This window comes from Oryctolagus cuniculus, chromosome 15, assembly GCF_964237555.1.
Source record: "Oryctolagus cuniculus chromosome 15, mOryCun1.1, whole genome shotgun sequence".
NCBI lineage: Eukaryota > Metazoa > Chordata > Mammalia > Lagomorpha > Leporidae > Oryctolagus > Oryctolagus cuniculus.
In genome coordinates this window covers 48,851,101-48,868,139 of record NC_091446.1, presented here as the reverse complement: position 1 = coordinate 48,868,139, position 17,039 = coordinate 48,851,101, and the positions used below count along the sequence as shown (strand labels likewise).

Here is a 17,039-nt window from a genome sequence, read left to right as displayed (position 1 = left end):
TGACTGTATTCCCGTGTATCCTGCTAAAATTCTCCTATGAACATTCTGTATTACTATCTCCATTTCTTTACTTTAATGATTCCATACAAACTGCCTTATATTCACTCTGTGTAATCTGGCTTCTGTGTTCTAATTACTTTATCAAACATCATTCTGAAGGAATATTAATAATCACCATGTTGCTAAGTCTAATCAGTAATTTCCATTTCAACTTAGCTGATTAGTTGACTGATCAGTATGATTTTTTAAAGTATGATTTATTTATTTATTTGAAAATCAGAGTTACACAGAGAAGGAGAGGCAGAAAGAGAGAGCGGTCTTTCTTCCGCTGGTTCACTCCACAATTGGCCTCAATGACTGGAGCTGCGCCAATCAGAAGCCGGGAGTCAGGAACTTCCTTTAGGTCTTCCCATGCTGGTTCAGGGGCCTAAGCACTTGGACTATTATCCACTGCTTTTCCAGGCCACAGCAAAGAGCTTGATCAGAAGTGGATCAGCTGGGACTTGAACTGGCACCCATATTGGACACCGGCACTGCAGGCAGTGGCTTTACCCTCTATGCCACAGTGCCAGTCCCCACTCAGTATGATTTGATATGGTGATATTTCTTTCTGGAAATTCTCACATCTCCTGTCCACAACACAACAAACTTGATTACTTCGTCTCTTATCACTATAGATTTCCCCTTTATTTTTCTTTTATAAAGCGTAAGAGCAACCTTTTCCTCAGATCCAGAATATATACAACTATATTGATATGCTTACTATTTGCACTATATTCTATTAATTTAGGAAATCACCTCCTGTTTCATGACTTCAGTTGCCTTGTATATTCATGACCATCAAATCTATATCTGCAGTTCTGACATTTGTTTAAGCTCTAAACCTATGTGTCCATGTGTGCTTTTTTTTTTTTTTTGACAGGCAGAGTGGACAGTGAGAGAGAGAGACAGAGAGAAAGGTCTTCCTTTTTCCGTTGGTTCACCCCACAATGGCATGTGTGCTTTTAAAACATTCCTTTGGATAGCTAAAACATCTCTAACTAATAAGTCCATATAAACAAGTTAAGGATGTTCCCTTGACATTCCCAGAAAGCATTCTCTTTCAGAAATCACTGTTTGAATAAATTGCCATAAAACACATCTGATTTGTCAATAAGAAAACTAAGAATTACATTTTATACATAGTTTAGTAACCCTAACACATTCAGATCTAAATAATAATAAAATCTATGGCTTATTCCATCTAAACACACCAAGTTATTTCTGTCTGCTGCCACTTCATGTCAGAACCATAGAATCCAAATATGTTACACTTTTCATTAAGACTACTAGAATAATGTCATTTCCCAGAGTTTTTAAAAATTTTTTTCCTCTTATCATTCAGCCATATGGAAATCCAACTTTCCATCTAATTGTCAATAGCTTTTTATTACTCTAATGATACAATGTCCTTAAAAGTCTCTACTAAGATCTTATAAACTATACTTTATACAATATGCATATGTAAATTATTCTATTAGATAAAACAGCAGTAAAACTCTTACTCCCAATAAGATTGCTGAGTAAAAAGCAGAAATATCAATCAAATAATTCCACATGCAATTGTTAAAATGCAATGAGCTGGTATTAAAATGTCTACAAAACTTTGTGAGTCTGTAATAAGAATGCTTGCTGTAAGTGTTTTAGAGAAGGAAGCACTGATCTTGTCAGAAATATGTTAGCAGAAATCTGTGGGAAGATTCAGATTTAATTACTAAAAATAAAGACGCCTCAATTACTGTATACTTGAGTCACATTTAAAGCACTTAGAGATTACTTATACCCTCTACATGTGAAAAACATATTTTGCATGGTTCTCTTCATTTGTATCCATTAAGTTTCATTTTACAACCCATGAAAGCAGTTTCTTTGTTGAGTGTGTCCTGAGAAAGACCAAATATTCTTCTATTAGTTGTAATGTTCTATCAATTATAGTAAGTGGCTTGTAGAAATATCAGCTGTTAAGTATGGGTTTGTTTTCTCTTTCAGTTCACTGTGTTTGTGATTTATGCATTTTTTTAAGATTGATTTATTTATTTGAAAGGCAAAGTTACAGAGAAGCAGAGGCAGAGAGTGAGAGAGGTCTTCCATTAGCTTGTTCGTTCCCTAAATGGCCACAACAACGGGAGCTGGGCCGATCCGAAGCCAGAGGCCAGGAACTTCTGGGTTTCCCGTGTGGGTGCAGGGGCTCAGGGACCTGGGCCATCTTTTACTGCTTTCTCAGGCCATAGCAGGGAGCTAGATTGGAAGTGGGGCAGCCAGAACTTGAAGCAGCACCCAAATGGGAATCTGGCACTGCAGGTGGAGGCTTTACCTGTTATGCCATAGAGCTAGTCCCAGATTCATGCATTTTCATGGTTTTGTATTGCATATGGATAAACTTTTATGACTGTAAAATTCACATGATTAATTGACCCTTTATCATTATGATATCTTCTGATGATATTCTTTTGCCTAAACTTAGGCATCTATATTAAAATAGCTATTCCAGCATTCTTTTAGTTAGCATTAATATAATACCCCATCATCTTTACGATATTCTATAGTTACATGGTTTCCATCTGTGCTTAAAAGGAAAACAACAAAGAAGGAAATGACTCATTGGTAGCTATGTTAGGGTTTGTTAACAACATTGATTTATAATATTTATAATATACAACTTTGTCAGCCTGCCTTCAACTGAAATATAACTTTACCTACACATAATTTACTTTGATATACTATTTCTTGAATTTTGTGGTACATTTCACTTTTACATACACCTAAGTACGTGGGCCATCTTCCACTGCTTTCCCTGGAACATTAACAGGAAGCTGCATTGGAAGCAGAGTAGACAGGGATAGAATCTCACAAGCATTGGCTTAACCTGCAGTCCCACCGCGCTGGTTGACTCACATGGTAACCCTTATATTTAACATTTTGAATGACTGCTAAATTGTTTGCCAAAGCAGATGTGCCTATTTACATTCCTACCGACAATAAGAAAGTTTCACTGATGGTGCTTGATCCATCAGTGGCTGTCTCCTAGGGGACACATTAGCACGAAACTGGAATCTGGAGCACAGTCAGGACTTGAACCTGGCCAGGTAATCTAATATGGGCTGCAGCCATCCCAAGCACCATCGTAAGCACTGTCTTAATGTCTTGACTATATTTGTATATACTAGTGACAAGTGCTGTAGTGCCTTTGTTTACTCCAAGATCTTTTTCAATTCTGATTTGTAACTGATTTTTCCCCTTGTTTCTTTTCCTTCTCTCCTTTACTACCTTGGTGAATTTCATTTTTTTTGAAATATTTATTTACTTATCTGAAAGGCAGAGTTACATAGAAAGACAGAGAGAGATATATTATATATATGTGTGTGTGTGTGTGTGTGTGTGTGTGTGTGTATAGAGAGAGAGGGAGAGAGAGAGAGAGCGCTTCCATCTGTTGCTTGACTCCACAAATGGTCACAACTCCCAGGGTTGAGCCAGACTGAAACAAAGAGCCTGCAGCTCCATCTGGGTCTCCCATGTGGGTGGCTCAAGCCCAAGTACATCTTCTGCTTTCTTCTCAGACACGTTAGCAGACAGCTGGATGGGAAGTGGCTAGCTTATCCTACTGAGCTACAGTGCTGGCCCCAGGACCCGTTTTTCCATGGATGCCAGGCAATGTAGTTTGAACTTTTTTGTAGGAGAATGTTCATCAACCAGGTTTAAGTTAGAAGCCAGGAACTCATTCTGGTTCTTTCACCTGGGTGGCAGGAACCCAGTTTCTTGAAACTGTTGCCTCTGTGTGTGTGTCAGCAGGAAGGTAGAATTGGGAGTGGAGCCTGAATCGCGCACAGGGATATAGGATTTGGGAGTCCCAAGCAACATTTTAACTTCGAGCCAAATGCCTGGCCCTGGAGTTTATTAAGAGCTAACACAGGTACTCTATTCCCCCTGCACAATGACGTTTCCAGCCTGATTGGTGGAAATAGTCACTATTTCTAACCCTGTGTGATCTCCAAGTATCCACAAAACCTCTGGGTAGTTTCCTTAGACACACACTGTTTGTACTCAGGTGAATGCTCTGTAAATTATAGAACTCTGAGCATTCTTGTTCCTATAACTTGCACAGAACATTACATCTCCAGAATTGCAGCTCTGGCTTGTCAAGACAGGCAATCCACTGTGCTGTTCTCCTTCTCTTCACATCGCAAAACTTAAAGGCATTATTTTTGAGCTGACGCTACTGACCCATCTCCAGGATCACTATTGTTCATTACTGACGCCCAACGTCTTGAAAGAGCGTCCCACTGTATTCCTTCCACCACAGCATTTAACTTTTAAAATAAACTGTGACGTCCGTGAACTCTTTAAAACCGAAAGGCTAGGCAACGTCAACGTCTCCCTGCTCCCCCCCTCTCCCCCCGCCCCGCACAGTGACAGAGTGACAAAGTATATATTTGCATTAGAGTCTAAATCCCGTTTCCCGTTTGCAGCAACGCCGAGGGGCTAGTGCGCAGGCGCACAGCTCCTGCGGCCGCGCCAGCGCCCCGATACAACTGCGCATGTGTTAAACCGCGAGGCGCGCTGACGCGTAGTTCGATCCGGTTAATCAGAGAACAAGATGATCCTTAATTCCCGCCCACTAGCTTGGCAGCCAATCGCTTGCGCTGGCGCGCAGTCCGCCGTGAATCCAAAACAGTGGGGTTGGGGGAGGGCAGCTGAGTGCGGCGCGGCTATGGAGGCGGCCGGGAGTGAGAAGGAAGCGGCAGTGCTAGAGTAAGTGCTTACTGACCGCAGCTGCCGGAGTGGGCTGCGGCGCCCTTGTGCCCCGCAGAGCTGGTTGGTCTTTTCGACTCCGAGGGTTTGCTGGGCCTTCCTTGGCCCCGCCGTGAAGTAATTCCGACCCCGGCTCTAGGTTTCTGAGTTTCGTCGTTCTCAGCACCCCCGCCCTTCCCGGACGCGCGAGCTTTTTGGGGCCGGATCCTACAGAGCGGGGGGTTCGTCCCTGTGTGTCCCCTAAGTCCCTTCGGTGCCGCAGGCGACTTCTCAGCCCCCAGCGACATCCTGGACGGCCATTTAATTTCTGCTTCTCTCTGCTAAGCAGCACTTTTCCAGACGGGTTACTTTACTCCTCATTCTGTCCCCCAGTACACTGCCGCTGCCCCTAAGAAAGAAAAATCAGGATACCTAGGCGAAGGCATCTGGCCCTCTCTCCCGTACCCGGTCTGAGCCTGCCCCAAGGCTAATGCCTGCTTTTCTCTGCTCATCTCCTTCTCTTCAAATCTTCACTCAAAACTCTCTTTTTTTTTTTTTTTTTTCCCATTTAGATACTCCTTAGCCCCTTTCTCAAACTGCATATTCCAACACGCTTTGCTGACTTTGTTCTGGCACTTAGTAGCACCATTTGTTCATGCACACCCCATTCCTGGTCGCAAGCCCTCCAGGCCTTTTTGTTGGGTCAGGAGGATACTCAGCATTGGTAACACATGTGCACACACTTCAGAATGAGCATCTAAGAGGCTACAGTCTCTTTTCTTTTCTCCTTAAGGGTCCTTGCTGAAGTAGCAGACATCCCGGAGCCTGTAGGCCTGCAAGAGGAGGCCGAACTGCCAGCCCGGATCCTGGCCGAGTTTGAGAGGGTATGTAAAACATGGGAGCCAGCCTTTAAAGAGCCCGGGGGCTGGCTGGCCAGATGCTGGGCAGCAGAGATGGGAGCGTGCTGAAAGGTATCCTTGTTGGCCCACAGTGCAAGGCGGTAATGATGTTTCCTGCCTTTACCCTTCTGAGCAGAACTCACGGAAGAAAGACAAGCTGCTGTGCAGCCAGCTTCAGGTAGCAGACTTTCTACAGAACTTCCTGTCCCAGAAGGACACGACCCAGGGCCTGGACCCCTTGGTGTCTGAAGACACGAGCCGTGAGTAATCTGTACATTAGGGTAGATGCTGGCCTGGAGAAGGAAGAAGGATATCCGTTGTTGGGTTGGTGGGAAGACTGAGGCTCCATGGTGGACCAGCCTCATTTATACCCTCATTCCTGGTGGCTCTTCTCAGGACAGAAGGCAGTTGAGGCCAAGGAGCAATGGAAAGAGCTGAAGGCCACCTACCAAGATGACGTGGAAGCCATCAGAAGCACTGTGACCCATGCTCTAACCCAGATGGACGAGGCCCAGAAGAAGCGGATCCAGCTCCAGGAGGCTGTTGAGCAGCTCCAGGCCAAGGTGCATCCAGGGGCCTCGCGTGTGATGAGGGAAGGGAAGGCTGAGTAAGCTGGGTTAAACACACTTGGGCGTCTTCCAAAATCCAGCTAAAAGAATACACTTATTTCTCATCCACCTCCCTTGCTTATCCACAGAAACGGGTGGCCGTGGAGAAACTCAGAGCAGCCCAGGAGCAGTGGCGGCTGCAACAGGTAGGTCCATCTCTTTTGTTTGTTTGTTTGTTTGTTTACAGGCAGAGTTAGAGAGAGAGACAGAGAGAAAGATCTTCCTTCCGTTGGTTCACCCCCCCCAAATGCCACTGCAGCCAGCGCGCTGTGCTGATCTGAAGCCAAGAGCCAGGTGCTTCTCCTGGTCTCCCATGCGGGTGCAGGGCCCAAGCACTTGGGCCATCCTCCACTGCCTTCCTGGGCCACAGCAGAGAGCTGGCCTGGAAGAGGAGCAACCGGAACAGAGCCGGTGCCTCAACCAGGACTAGAACCCGGGGTGCCGGTGCTGCAGGCGGAGGATTAGCCTAGTGAGACGTGGCGCCAGCTGGAACATCTCTTTAGTAGAATATCCTGTCTCAGCACCATGCCATGTTCTGGGCCGTTCCTCTACCTAGAAAACCTTCAATTTATTTCCTGATTTGAGGCATTTGTAGATAGAAAATTGGGCTTGAAATTCAGCATCATTGTTTTAACACTGTGTGACATTGGGCAGGTCACTCAACGCCAGTATCATCTGTGAAATGGCGGCAGTGATATGTCTTAGCCTATACAGTTGTTAATTACTGTGAGTACATAAGATAGTGCCTAACACATAGCAAACTAAATAAGCTTTATCATAGTATTTGTGCCTTTTGCCCCCAGAATGTCTTACCCAGGAACAGCTTATTGTAATCTTTCCTTTTCTGTAATCTGCTCTGTGTAAAGTGGATAGTATTCTCTTTTTCTAGTGTCCCCAAACTGGTTCTAGGCTGGGGGAATACTTTAAGATTTTGGCTATGTGTGTACCCTCACTCTTGGCAGGAGAAGCATCTGAAGCATCTAGCGGAGGTTTCTGCAGAGGTAAGGGAGCGCAAGACTGGAAAACAGCAGGAGCTTGAACAGCTGCGTCAGGAACTTGGAATCTTGCAGCAGCAGGCAGGAATGGTGCAGGATAAGCTGCAGAGGTGAGTGTGGGAGCGTGAAGTGCAGACCTCGGCTGGTCCAGCTGTGGTTCCCTCCCCTCATACCTACCTTTTCCTTCTAGGCACCAGACCTTCCTTCAGCTGCTGTATACCCTGCATGGTAAGCCGCTGTTCTCTGAGGCTGACGCTGAGGCCAAAGCAGAGGCCGAGCTACCACAGGAGTTTCTTCACCTGAATCTTCCTGAGGAAAAGCCCCGAAAGCTGACCTGCCCCCAAGAGCAGAGCAGAATACTGGAGTGGAACACTGGGGACACCATGGAGAGAGACCATGAAGTGTCCTCCAAGGTGAATGAGAGATATAGGACAGATGGGCCAGCAGGTGGAGAGAGAAGTTGAGCGACTGACCTTACATGCTGCCCAGATTATGTTCTTCCAAGGCCAGCAGCCTGTATTTTGCTGTATATATGACCTTGCCTTGGCTCCTTAGTGGTCAGATGTATGGGGAAGGATTCTAGAGTATAAAGAAGTAAACTCAGTCTATAGTGTGTCTCATATAGGAGAGAAAAAATGAAGGGTCTGTCATCTGTCTTTTGTTGGCGTATATGTTTTGCCCATGTAGCAGACTGGAAGTGGAAAGGAGAAAAGAACTTTTGTTATGGTTGAAGCTTAGCCCTCAGCCCTATGCCCAACTCACCCAGGGATAAACCCTCTCTTCTTTTCCAGCAGGATGGTCTGTGAACTCCAGAGTGCAGCCTGATTTATGACCTGACTCATGTAGGGTAAGCTCTGGAGTCTTTCTGAATTGAATGAAACTTTACTCTGTAAAGGCCTTCTCCATCTCTAAACCAGTGTTTTTAGCTTTCATATCTGTACCTACTTTAGTAAGTTACTGCATTGGAAATGGAGCAGCGGGGACTAGAACTGGTATTCAGATGGGATTCTGGCATTGCAGGCAGTAGTTGAATGTACTGTGCCACAACTCTGTCCCCTTCACCTTCATTCTTGAAAAGTAATTTTGTCAGGTAAAGAATGGAGACAGGCATTTCACTTAACACATTGAAGGTGTTTACCTGTGATTATCTGGCGTTCCCTGCTGCATATTTAAAGGCCCTTTCTGTGACACCTTGCTTTACACATTGGCTACTTAGAAAATCCTCTAAATTTGCCACTGTATAGCTTTGTTGTGAATAGTTTGGGTTTCTGGTTTATTTATATATTTTTCTGGTTGTAGTTCATTGAATGTTGCAAATCAACAAAGTTCTTTCAGCAATTCTGGATCTTCACAGCCTATTGCTTTAAAAAGTGCTTACCTTGGTTTGTATTAACTTTGTCTAAGACACACATTAGACGTGAATTAAATTTTCTCATTTTTTTCTTCGTGTATTTACTTTCTTTTGTGTTTATCATTATTGCTTGTAGGTTGCTTACTATGTCCTTTGTTTTGTTAAATTGTGGTTAGCTTATCTATTTAGCTGTCAGTTTCTTTTAAATTTTTGTTTTTCATCAAGACTGTATAATAGACCCCAATCTACTTTTTTGTATATTTTGTCATTCTAGTTCATATTTTGAGTGTATCTTTTGTAACTCTAAACATGATATGTGTAAATATTTTGTTTATCTTTGTGGAAAAGGTTCATAATTTACCACTTTGTGGGCTCTGTTTCATACTGCCTGTTTATTTGTATGGCTAATGGGCTTAGGTAGTTTTACTGTGGGATGTACATTTTTCTTGAACTTTGTCATTTGTGTTACTTAGTGGCCTAGAAAAACTGAGAGGAGTTTTGTTTACTTCTGCAGATAGCTTGGGGGTACTACCATATAACACTTAAAAAATTTAAACTAACATATATTTTAATATTCTCTATATATGTATGGTATATCTGCTGTTTTATTTTCATTCTTAATGTTTGTGGATTTTCTCAGTATTTCTCAAGATTTTTAAAAATTTTGTCTTTGTATATCATTAACTTTGGCTTTTGTGCTGTTTTAGTTTTGTTCTTTTTATTTCATATTTTGATTTTTTAAATTTTTTAACATTTTTGAAGTTTTTAAACATGAATATTTGTTATACACTTTTTTATTTCTCATATTACAATAAATAGATTTTTATTTTAAAGACTTATTTATTTATTTGAAAAAGTTACAGAGAGAGGGAGAGACAGATCTGTTGGTTCACTCCTCATCTCTGCACAATGGCCAGGGCTGGGCCAGAGTGAAGCCGGGAGACAGGAGCTTCATCCATATCTCCCATATGGGTGTCAGGGACCCAAATACTTGAGCCATCTTCCAGTGCTTTTCCAAGGAAATCTCCCAGTAGGGAGCTGTTTGGGAAGTGGAGCAGCTGGGACTTGAACCAGCACCAATTTGGGATGCTACTGTCTTCAGGCATTGGCTTTACCTGCTATGCCATAATACTAGGCCAAGGAAATATATTTTAATTATACATTGTATTTTATTATCACTCTTAAGAATATCATAGATTTTAATATGTAGGCCATTCATTTTCATACTTTTATTTGGAATAAAGGAAGCTTTATTGATTTTACTTCTCATATGTATTTAGAATAATGTTTAGTTCCAAAGTAGATTTAGATAATTAGTAACATTGAATGGACAGACACTAGGATGGATCCTCTTTTTGGTGTGTTGCTACTGAAAAATAAGTAGAATACAATGATTATAATGACAAATTGCTGGATATTATACCATTCAAAATACTTGTTAATACAGTTCAACTACAGTGGTCCTAGATGGTGATAGTAACCCTTTTAGGTAAGTATGTACTTACATAAAATGGTGAATTGTCTATCCCAAAGCTCAGTGCATTTTGTTATATCATTGAGTGCTTATGATTATTTTTTAACATTGGAAAGCATTTCCAGTAATGTAAAATCACCCTTTGTACCTCTGTTTACCAGTAGTTTTAAGGCTAACACCTGAAAGTAGAAAAAAAAAATCCAAAAAACAAAAACAAAAACTTGATCTGTACCATAAAATGTGTATGTTAATAGAGAATATTTCTCTGTTTCTCATCAGTTAGCCAAATAATTGTGATTTTTTTTTTACAAATTCCCTATGAGTACTATAGTAATTTTTTTAAAGGTTTTATTTATTTATTTGAAAGTCAGAGTTACACAAAGAGAGGAGAGGCAGAGAGAGAGAAAGGTCCTCCATCCACTGGTTCACTCCCTAGATGGCCGCAATGGCCGGAGCTGCGCTGATCCGAAGCCAGGAGCCAGAAGCTTCTTCCAGGTCCCCGACATGGGTACAGAGGCCCAAGGACTTGGACCATCTTCTACTGCTTTCCCAGGCCATAGCAGAGAGCTGGATTGGAAGAGGAGCAGCCGGGACTAGAACCGGCACCCATATGGGATGCCAGCACTTCAGGCCAGGATGTTAACCTGCTGCACCACAGTACCGGCCCCAAACTATAGTAATTTTTAGCAACCATGTGCAATATTCAGAAGTTACTAGAATTTAAAGATAAGAGGAGCTCCTTTTTAGGTGCCTGTGTTACCCTTGGCACTAGCAATGGGCTGTTCTAATTTTCTTAATAGAGCATTAGCAAAAATTTTATTTGATTAAAAATGATGCTGTAAAAAATGTGTTTTTAGTTTATTTTACCCCACCCTTCTATCTCTGCTCCCATCTCAGGAATTACTCAGGAACTGTTTTGCTAAATTCAGCTCTCTTACTGTGGTGTTGCTGATGGTGGTGATCTGAAAGAGAAGTACTTACTGAAAAAAATGTAATATCAAAAAATACATACTAGCAAATAATCAGGTGATCCTAATCATCTTCATATATTGTGTAACTTTTGTATTGGAAGAAAACTAAGATAATGGGATTTCATGTGTCTTAAATAATTTTATTTTTATATTTAAACAATTACATGTCTTTGACCTTTGCATTATATTTTATGTAGGCCTAGAAACTTAATCCCCAATAAATTGGATACCATTTAATGAGAATACTTCAATTAATTGGATTAATATTGACTGTTACAATGTTATATTTAATTTTGTATTAAAAACTTAGATTATACAACTGTTTAATATTGTGTTTTAGTTTTTGCTAGATATCTTGAGTGTGAAATATTTAATATATATACATATACCTTTACTTATGTGTTCAGTTGTGAAGTCTGAGATCTTTCATTATGATTGAATTCAGTTTGCTTTATTTTATAAGGAATTATTTATTTCAATCATAGAGACACCTGGTAGCAACAGGAAACTCATCTGTTTTTCTTGCAGTACTGATTGCTACCAACTGCTTGCTGTTTTTTTAACATGGATTTCTTGCTTATTTGTAAAGAAACTGTATGACAGCTTGATTAATTTGTATCAGGAATAGCATTTACATTTAGTACTGTCTTAGAATTCAAAAAGTATTTGCTTCTTGGGTATTTGTCCTAGTTTGAAAATATTAAAGTTTTGTGAGAAGATCATTTATCTGTTTTGTTCAGTCTCAGTTGAAATTTATAATATTTCCTATATCATTCATTAGATGAACTTTGTAATTTAAAAATGGAAAAATTGAAAAACCTAATTTTTCTTCAGCCGTCATATCACTGTTTTTACAAAAGTACACATGCTTGGCAGGAAAGGTCAATAAATAGTCTTCTTCCTTATAACAAATCCTACAAAGGTTTCATTTATTGGGTACTTTATTTCTTAGTCCTTTGATTTATAATTTCTTTAACCCCTTGAGCCATTTAATATTAATGTGTAGTGCCCCTCTTGCATTGGTCCAAAAGCTCACTTGATTTACTCTTCTTTTGCTATTGAGTAAGAAAAAACAAGCTTCTGTTATTTCTAATACTCTATCGAGTAAAGGTTGCTTGCTGCTTTGTTGAGTGTTTTGTTGAACAGCCTATATCTGGCCAAATAAAGTGAAAAATGTACTTGTGTATTCTCTTTACTTTTAACATTTATTATTATAAGTATATTATGTGGCATGAGAATAACCCTTTGAAGGCAACCAGAGGCTCTTTGAACACAACATTTTTTCTTCATGAATTCATCCTTCAAAACTGCATTTGAAAATTCATGGAATAATGAAGTCCTAGGAGAATCAAGTTAACCACGTAGGATATAATCATAACAAAACATTCAAGCATTCTTTGATCACAAACATCTTTGAGTATCTGTGGCAGGGTTTATAATTGAGTTTAGATGAAAGGTATCATGTTGTACCAAATTTTTGATTGGCTTTGATCCTAATGGTTATAAAGTGTTCTGTATAAAAGGGTTATCACTGATCGTCATTCTCAGTAGTCAACCCTGGCTCTTTTGCCCACTGACTGAATGACAAACTATTTTTCTCCATTACTCACAGAAACCAGTTCATCCACTGTCTATTTCATAGACACATTCCATTTAAAATCTCTCTCCTGACTACTAAAATATAGTTAAACCAACATAAAATAAATATTCTACAAAAATATGTGAAAAGGGGACTCTCCGTAAGAGTAGATCTAGAGAATCTCTTGGAATGTGGGCTGTGAAACAAGCCTTTGTAGTGGGTATGTGTGATTAGGGACTTAAGGACAGCTTGGGGAAATAAGCTGGGGAAAAATCCAAATGTAAGATAATGTAAATATGTCTGGGGACAGCAGCTAGTAGTAATGTGGCTAGAAAAAAGATGTTCTGTATATGAACTTATGACTGGGAGAGAATTATGTGCTAGACTGCAAATGCAGTTTTGCTGGACAAATCACAGTAAATGTTATCTCTTTGAAGAAGTTTAAGGAGCCAGTGCTATGGTAGAGCGGGTTAAAGCCCAGGCCTGCAGTGCCTACAACCCATATGCCAACCAACATCCATGCCAGTTAAAGTCCCGGCTGCTCCACTTAAGATCCAGCTCCCTCTTAATGCACCTGGGAAAACATCAAAGGATGGCTCCAGTCATTGGGTCCCTTCATCCACGTGGGATACCAGGAAGAAGCTCCTGGCTCCTGCCTTCAGATCAGATCAGCTCCAGCCATTGCAGCCATTTGGGAGTGAACCAGTGGATAGAAGACCTCTGTTTTTCTGTCTCTACCTCTTTCTGGAACTCTTTCAAATAAATAATTTTTTTAAAAAAAGTTTGAAGATCAGAGACAAAGACAGTAGAAGTTAAAACTTTTCATGTTGCTTGTCTTAATTTTTTTTGCCTACTTGATTATCTTTTCATTGAAAGCAACATGTTTTTGTCAGTTAACACTTTTTCCCCTCCAGAAACCTTTTATTTAAGGAATGCAAACTTATGCTTTTTCATAAATATATGTTTAGGTATATAGTGATTCTTCCATAGCTACCTGCCTTGCCACCCCTATCCCACCCCTCTTCCTTCTCTTTTTCCTATTCCCATTCTTATTTTTAACAATGATCTATTTTTGATTAACTTTATACACATTCCATTACCTCTAAGAGCTCAACAAATTGTATAAAAAACAAAAAAGACTGTTCCTCAATAATCAAGACAAGATCTGTTCAAAGTAATTGCATTTGAAGTGTTAATTTTACTTCCATAGATTACCTTTTAGGTGCTCTATTTGTTATCAGAGATGTGGAAGAACATAGGTTTTCCGTCCTTTTGGGACTGGCTTATTTTGCTAAGTATGATGTTCTCTAGCCTCATCCATTTTTTTTTTTTTTGCATGTTTCTTTACTACTGTGTAGTATTCCATGGTGTATACATCTCAGAATTTCTTTATCCAGTCTTCAGTTGAGAGGCATTTGAGTTGATTCCAAATCTTACCTATTGTGAATTGAGCTGCAATAAACATGGGGTGCAGATAACTCAAGTGCTGATTTCATTTCCCTTGGGTGCCGGTTTGAGTCCCAGCTGCTCCATTTCCAATCCAGCTCTCTGCTATGGCCTTGAAAAGCGGTAGAAGATGGCCCAAGTCCTTGGGCCTCTGCACCTGCATGGGAGACTAGGAAGAAGATCCTGGCTCTTGACTTCAGATCGGCGTAGTTCCAGCCATTGCGGCCAACTGGAGAGTGAACCAGCAGATGGAAGACCTCTCTCTCTTTGCCTCTCCTTATCTCTCTGTGAAACTCTGTCTTTCAAATAAATAAATAAACCTTTAAAAAATTTATTCGAATCATTTGATTTTTTTGTAGCCTTTGTTAATGGGATTGATCTTGTAACATCTTTCTCAGCCATGGGATTGTATGGGTACATAAAGGCTATTGATTCTATGTGTTGTTTTGTGTATCTTGTCATTTTACTAAACTTCTCTATGAGTTCCAATAGTCTCTTAGTGGAGGCTTTTGTATTTCCTCTATATAGAATCATGTCATGTGTAAACAAGGATAGTTTTACTTCTTTCTTCCCAATTTGTATCAATTTGATGTCCTTTTCTTGCCTGTTGGCTCTGTGTAAAACTTCTAGGACTATGTTGAATAGCAGTGGTGAGAGTGGGCATCCTTGTCTGGTTTCTGATCTCACTAGGAGCACGTCCAGCTTTTCCCCATTCAGTGGGATGCTGGCTATGGATTTGAAATAAATTGCCTTTAGAATGTTCCTTCTACGTCAAATTTTATTAAAGTTTTCATCATGAAAAGGTGTTGTATTTTTTTTTTTTTTGGACAGGCAGAGTGGACGGTGAGAGAGAGAGACAGAGAGACAAAGGTCTTCCTTTGCCGTTGGTTCACCCTCCAATGGCCACCGCGGCAGGCGCGCTACGGCCGGCGCACCGCGCTGCCAATGGCAGGAGCCAGGTGCTTATCCTGATCTCCCATGGGGTGCAGGGCCCAAGCACTTGGGCCATCCTCCTCTGCCTTCCCGGGCCACAGCAGAGAGCTGGCCTGGAAGTGGAGCAACCAGGATTATATGTTTTGACAAAATTTTACTTAAACTTATCAATGCAAACACACACACACACACACACACACACTATTGGCTTGGAAAGCAAACAGCTAGATAAATATAAAAATCTTGTTTTGTTATCAAAGCAAATACATTCAGAAACTAGAAGGCCTTACTAATGAAGAAACAAATAAGCCAACTTATTAAATGTTCGTCAAACTCTTACAGCTCAGATGCATGTATTCCTTACTCTCCTTTTGTGTTAGGTATAGCCATATGACTAGGTTACAACCAAGAGTGTATGTACTGAAATAACTAATGCCATGTCAAAGCCCTGCTCATGAAATCTTTTGACCCATCATCTTCCATTCTTTTTTCTCTATCTGCAGGATACATGGCGAGGATACCTGTGGGGAGCAACCCGGACTGGACTGAGTTACTGGAATTAAGACTTATTCTATGCATCTGCTTTCCCACAATATGGCGCTGAGAAGGGAAACAGCTTCTACACAGCTGCCTCCAGTTCAACCAATAAACTGTGGGACCTGCTCCTGATTGTAGGAGAGCAGCGTACTCGGCATGTGGGTAGCAGAGTTGGGATTGGTGGAAGAGGACTATAAAGGAGGAGAGAGATGGCATGCACCAGGAACATCTAAGGGGAACATCTGAAGGAACACCTGTGCAGCCCCCGAGAGAGCCGGCCAGCGGTGTGCTGCTCCCCCGCGGAAGTGGGGAAAGTGGCAGGGGGAACTGCCCTTCCACGGAGGTGGAAGGGACGGTAGCCAACCCGGGAAGAACCAGCAGCAAACCTGGGGAAGGCCGAGCAGACGAAAGAACAGCGCAGGGTCCTGTGTCGTTCCTCCACGAAGAGGGGGAGCGACATAATGGTGCCGTGACTCGGATAAGAAACTTAGGAGGGAAGAAATGGGAAAATACCGGAGAGAGAGACTAGCAAAGAGCCTAGGGGAAAGCCGGACGAAAAAGGTGTCGGAAGAAGCTATTGAAAGCCTAGGCATAGACTCGGATATGGACTGTGGGAAAGAAGTTAGGATTGAAAGCGAAAGTGAAAGCTTTCATAGACTTGGATGCAGACTATGGCGGGGAAACTAGGAGATTGAAAGTGAAAGTGAAACCTGGAGGAGGCTTGGACTCGGATACGGACTGTGGGGAGAAGCCAGGAGAAATGAGAGGAATATTGTTGGAAGAAAACTTAAGGAAACATACCGGGTAGAGAAAAATGTTAGGGAGGATGAAGCCACGAGTGCAGGCCGAGGCGGAGACGTAAGCCACCTTGGAATTCTTCAAGTCACCCCGGGGAGCAAGAGGCGAAGATCTGGAACCAGAGGCAGAGACGTGGGCCGCCAGGTTGGAATTCGCCAGGTTAGTCCGGGGAACTTGGATTGAATGCTAGTGGCGGAGACGTAAGCTACGCTGTGTGACTCGCGGAAGCCGCCGCATGCAGAGAGAGCACGGGGCGTGAATAGATAGGGAACGCGGGGCTGGCGCGAGGCCGTGGTGCGGACGTGAAAGGCGTGGAGACCGCGGAGCGCGCGAAGCCAAGCCGCGCAAAGCCGGGAAGCCGCGCAGATGAGAGAGGCGCGGGCTGAAGCGGCTCAGAGCCGGGAAGCCGCCGAGAAGTAGCCTCGGGGCGGGCGCCGGGAAGCCGCAGGGATAAGAGAAACAGAAATTTAGAAGTAAAATGAGAGAAATAGGAATGCTGGCAGATAGAAGTAAAATAGGAATGCCCGGAGGTAGAGAAATGGAGAAAAGTAAGGCCTCCCCTCAACATGGCAATGAGAAGGCTTGGATTCGGTCTGCCTGATTAGTAAGGCGGAAAGCACCAGCAGGCGGCTCGACCAGAGTATGAGCTGCAGGTCACCGAAGATAGGCACGAGTTAACAT

The 17,039-nt window shown here is 42.0% G+C and overlaps 1 protein-coding gene across 13 annotated transcripts; it reads left to right on the top strand.

Annotated features, from left to right (window-relative positions):
• The first annotated feature begins 4,648 nt into the window (after positions 1–4,648).
• On the top strand, positions 4,649–16,824 carry ZWINT (ZW10 interacting kinetochore protein). 13 transcript variants are annotated; one of them, XM_051823896.2, is made up of 9 exons: positions 4,649–4,788; positions 5,561–5,651; positions 5,803–5,926; positions 6,063–6,229; positions 6,364–6,420; positions 7,237–7,379; positions 7,460–7,497; positions 8,061–8,116; positions 15,527–16,824. In XM_051823896.2, the coding sequence occupies exons 1-8, from the start codon at positions 4,748–4,750 to the stop codon at positions 8,099–8,101; spliced, it is 702 nt and encodes a 233-aa protein (XP_051679856.1). In that variant the 5' UTR covers positions 4,649–4,747; the 3' UTR covers positions 8,102–8,116; positions 15,527–16,824. The 13 variants fall into 13 exon arrangements, with proteins under 13 accessions (XP_051679856.1, XP_051679852.1, XP_051679850.1 ...); XM_051823892.2 differs by having other exon boundaries at positions 7,460–7,682; positions 8,064–8,116; XM_051823890.2 differs by having other exon boundaries at positions 7,460–7,682.
• The last annotated feature ends 215 nt before the right edge of the window (positions 16,825–17,039 follow it).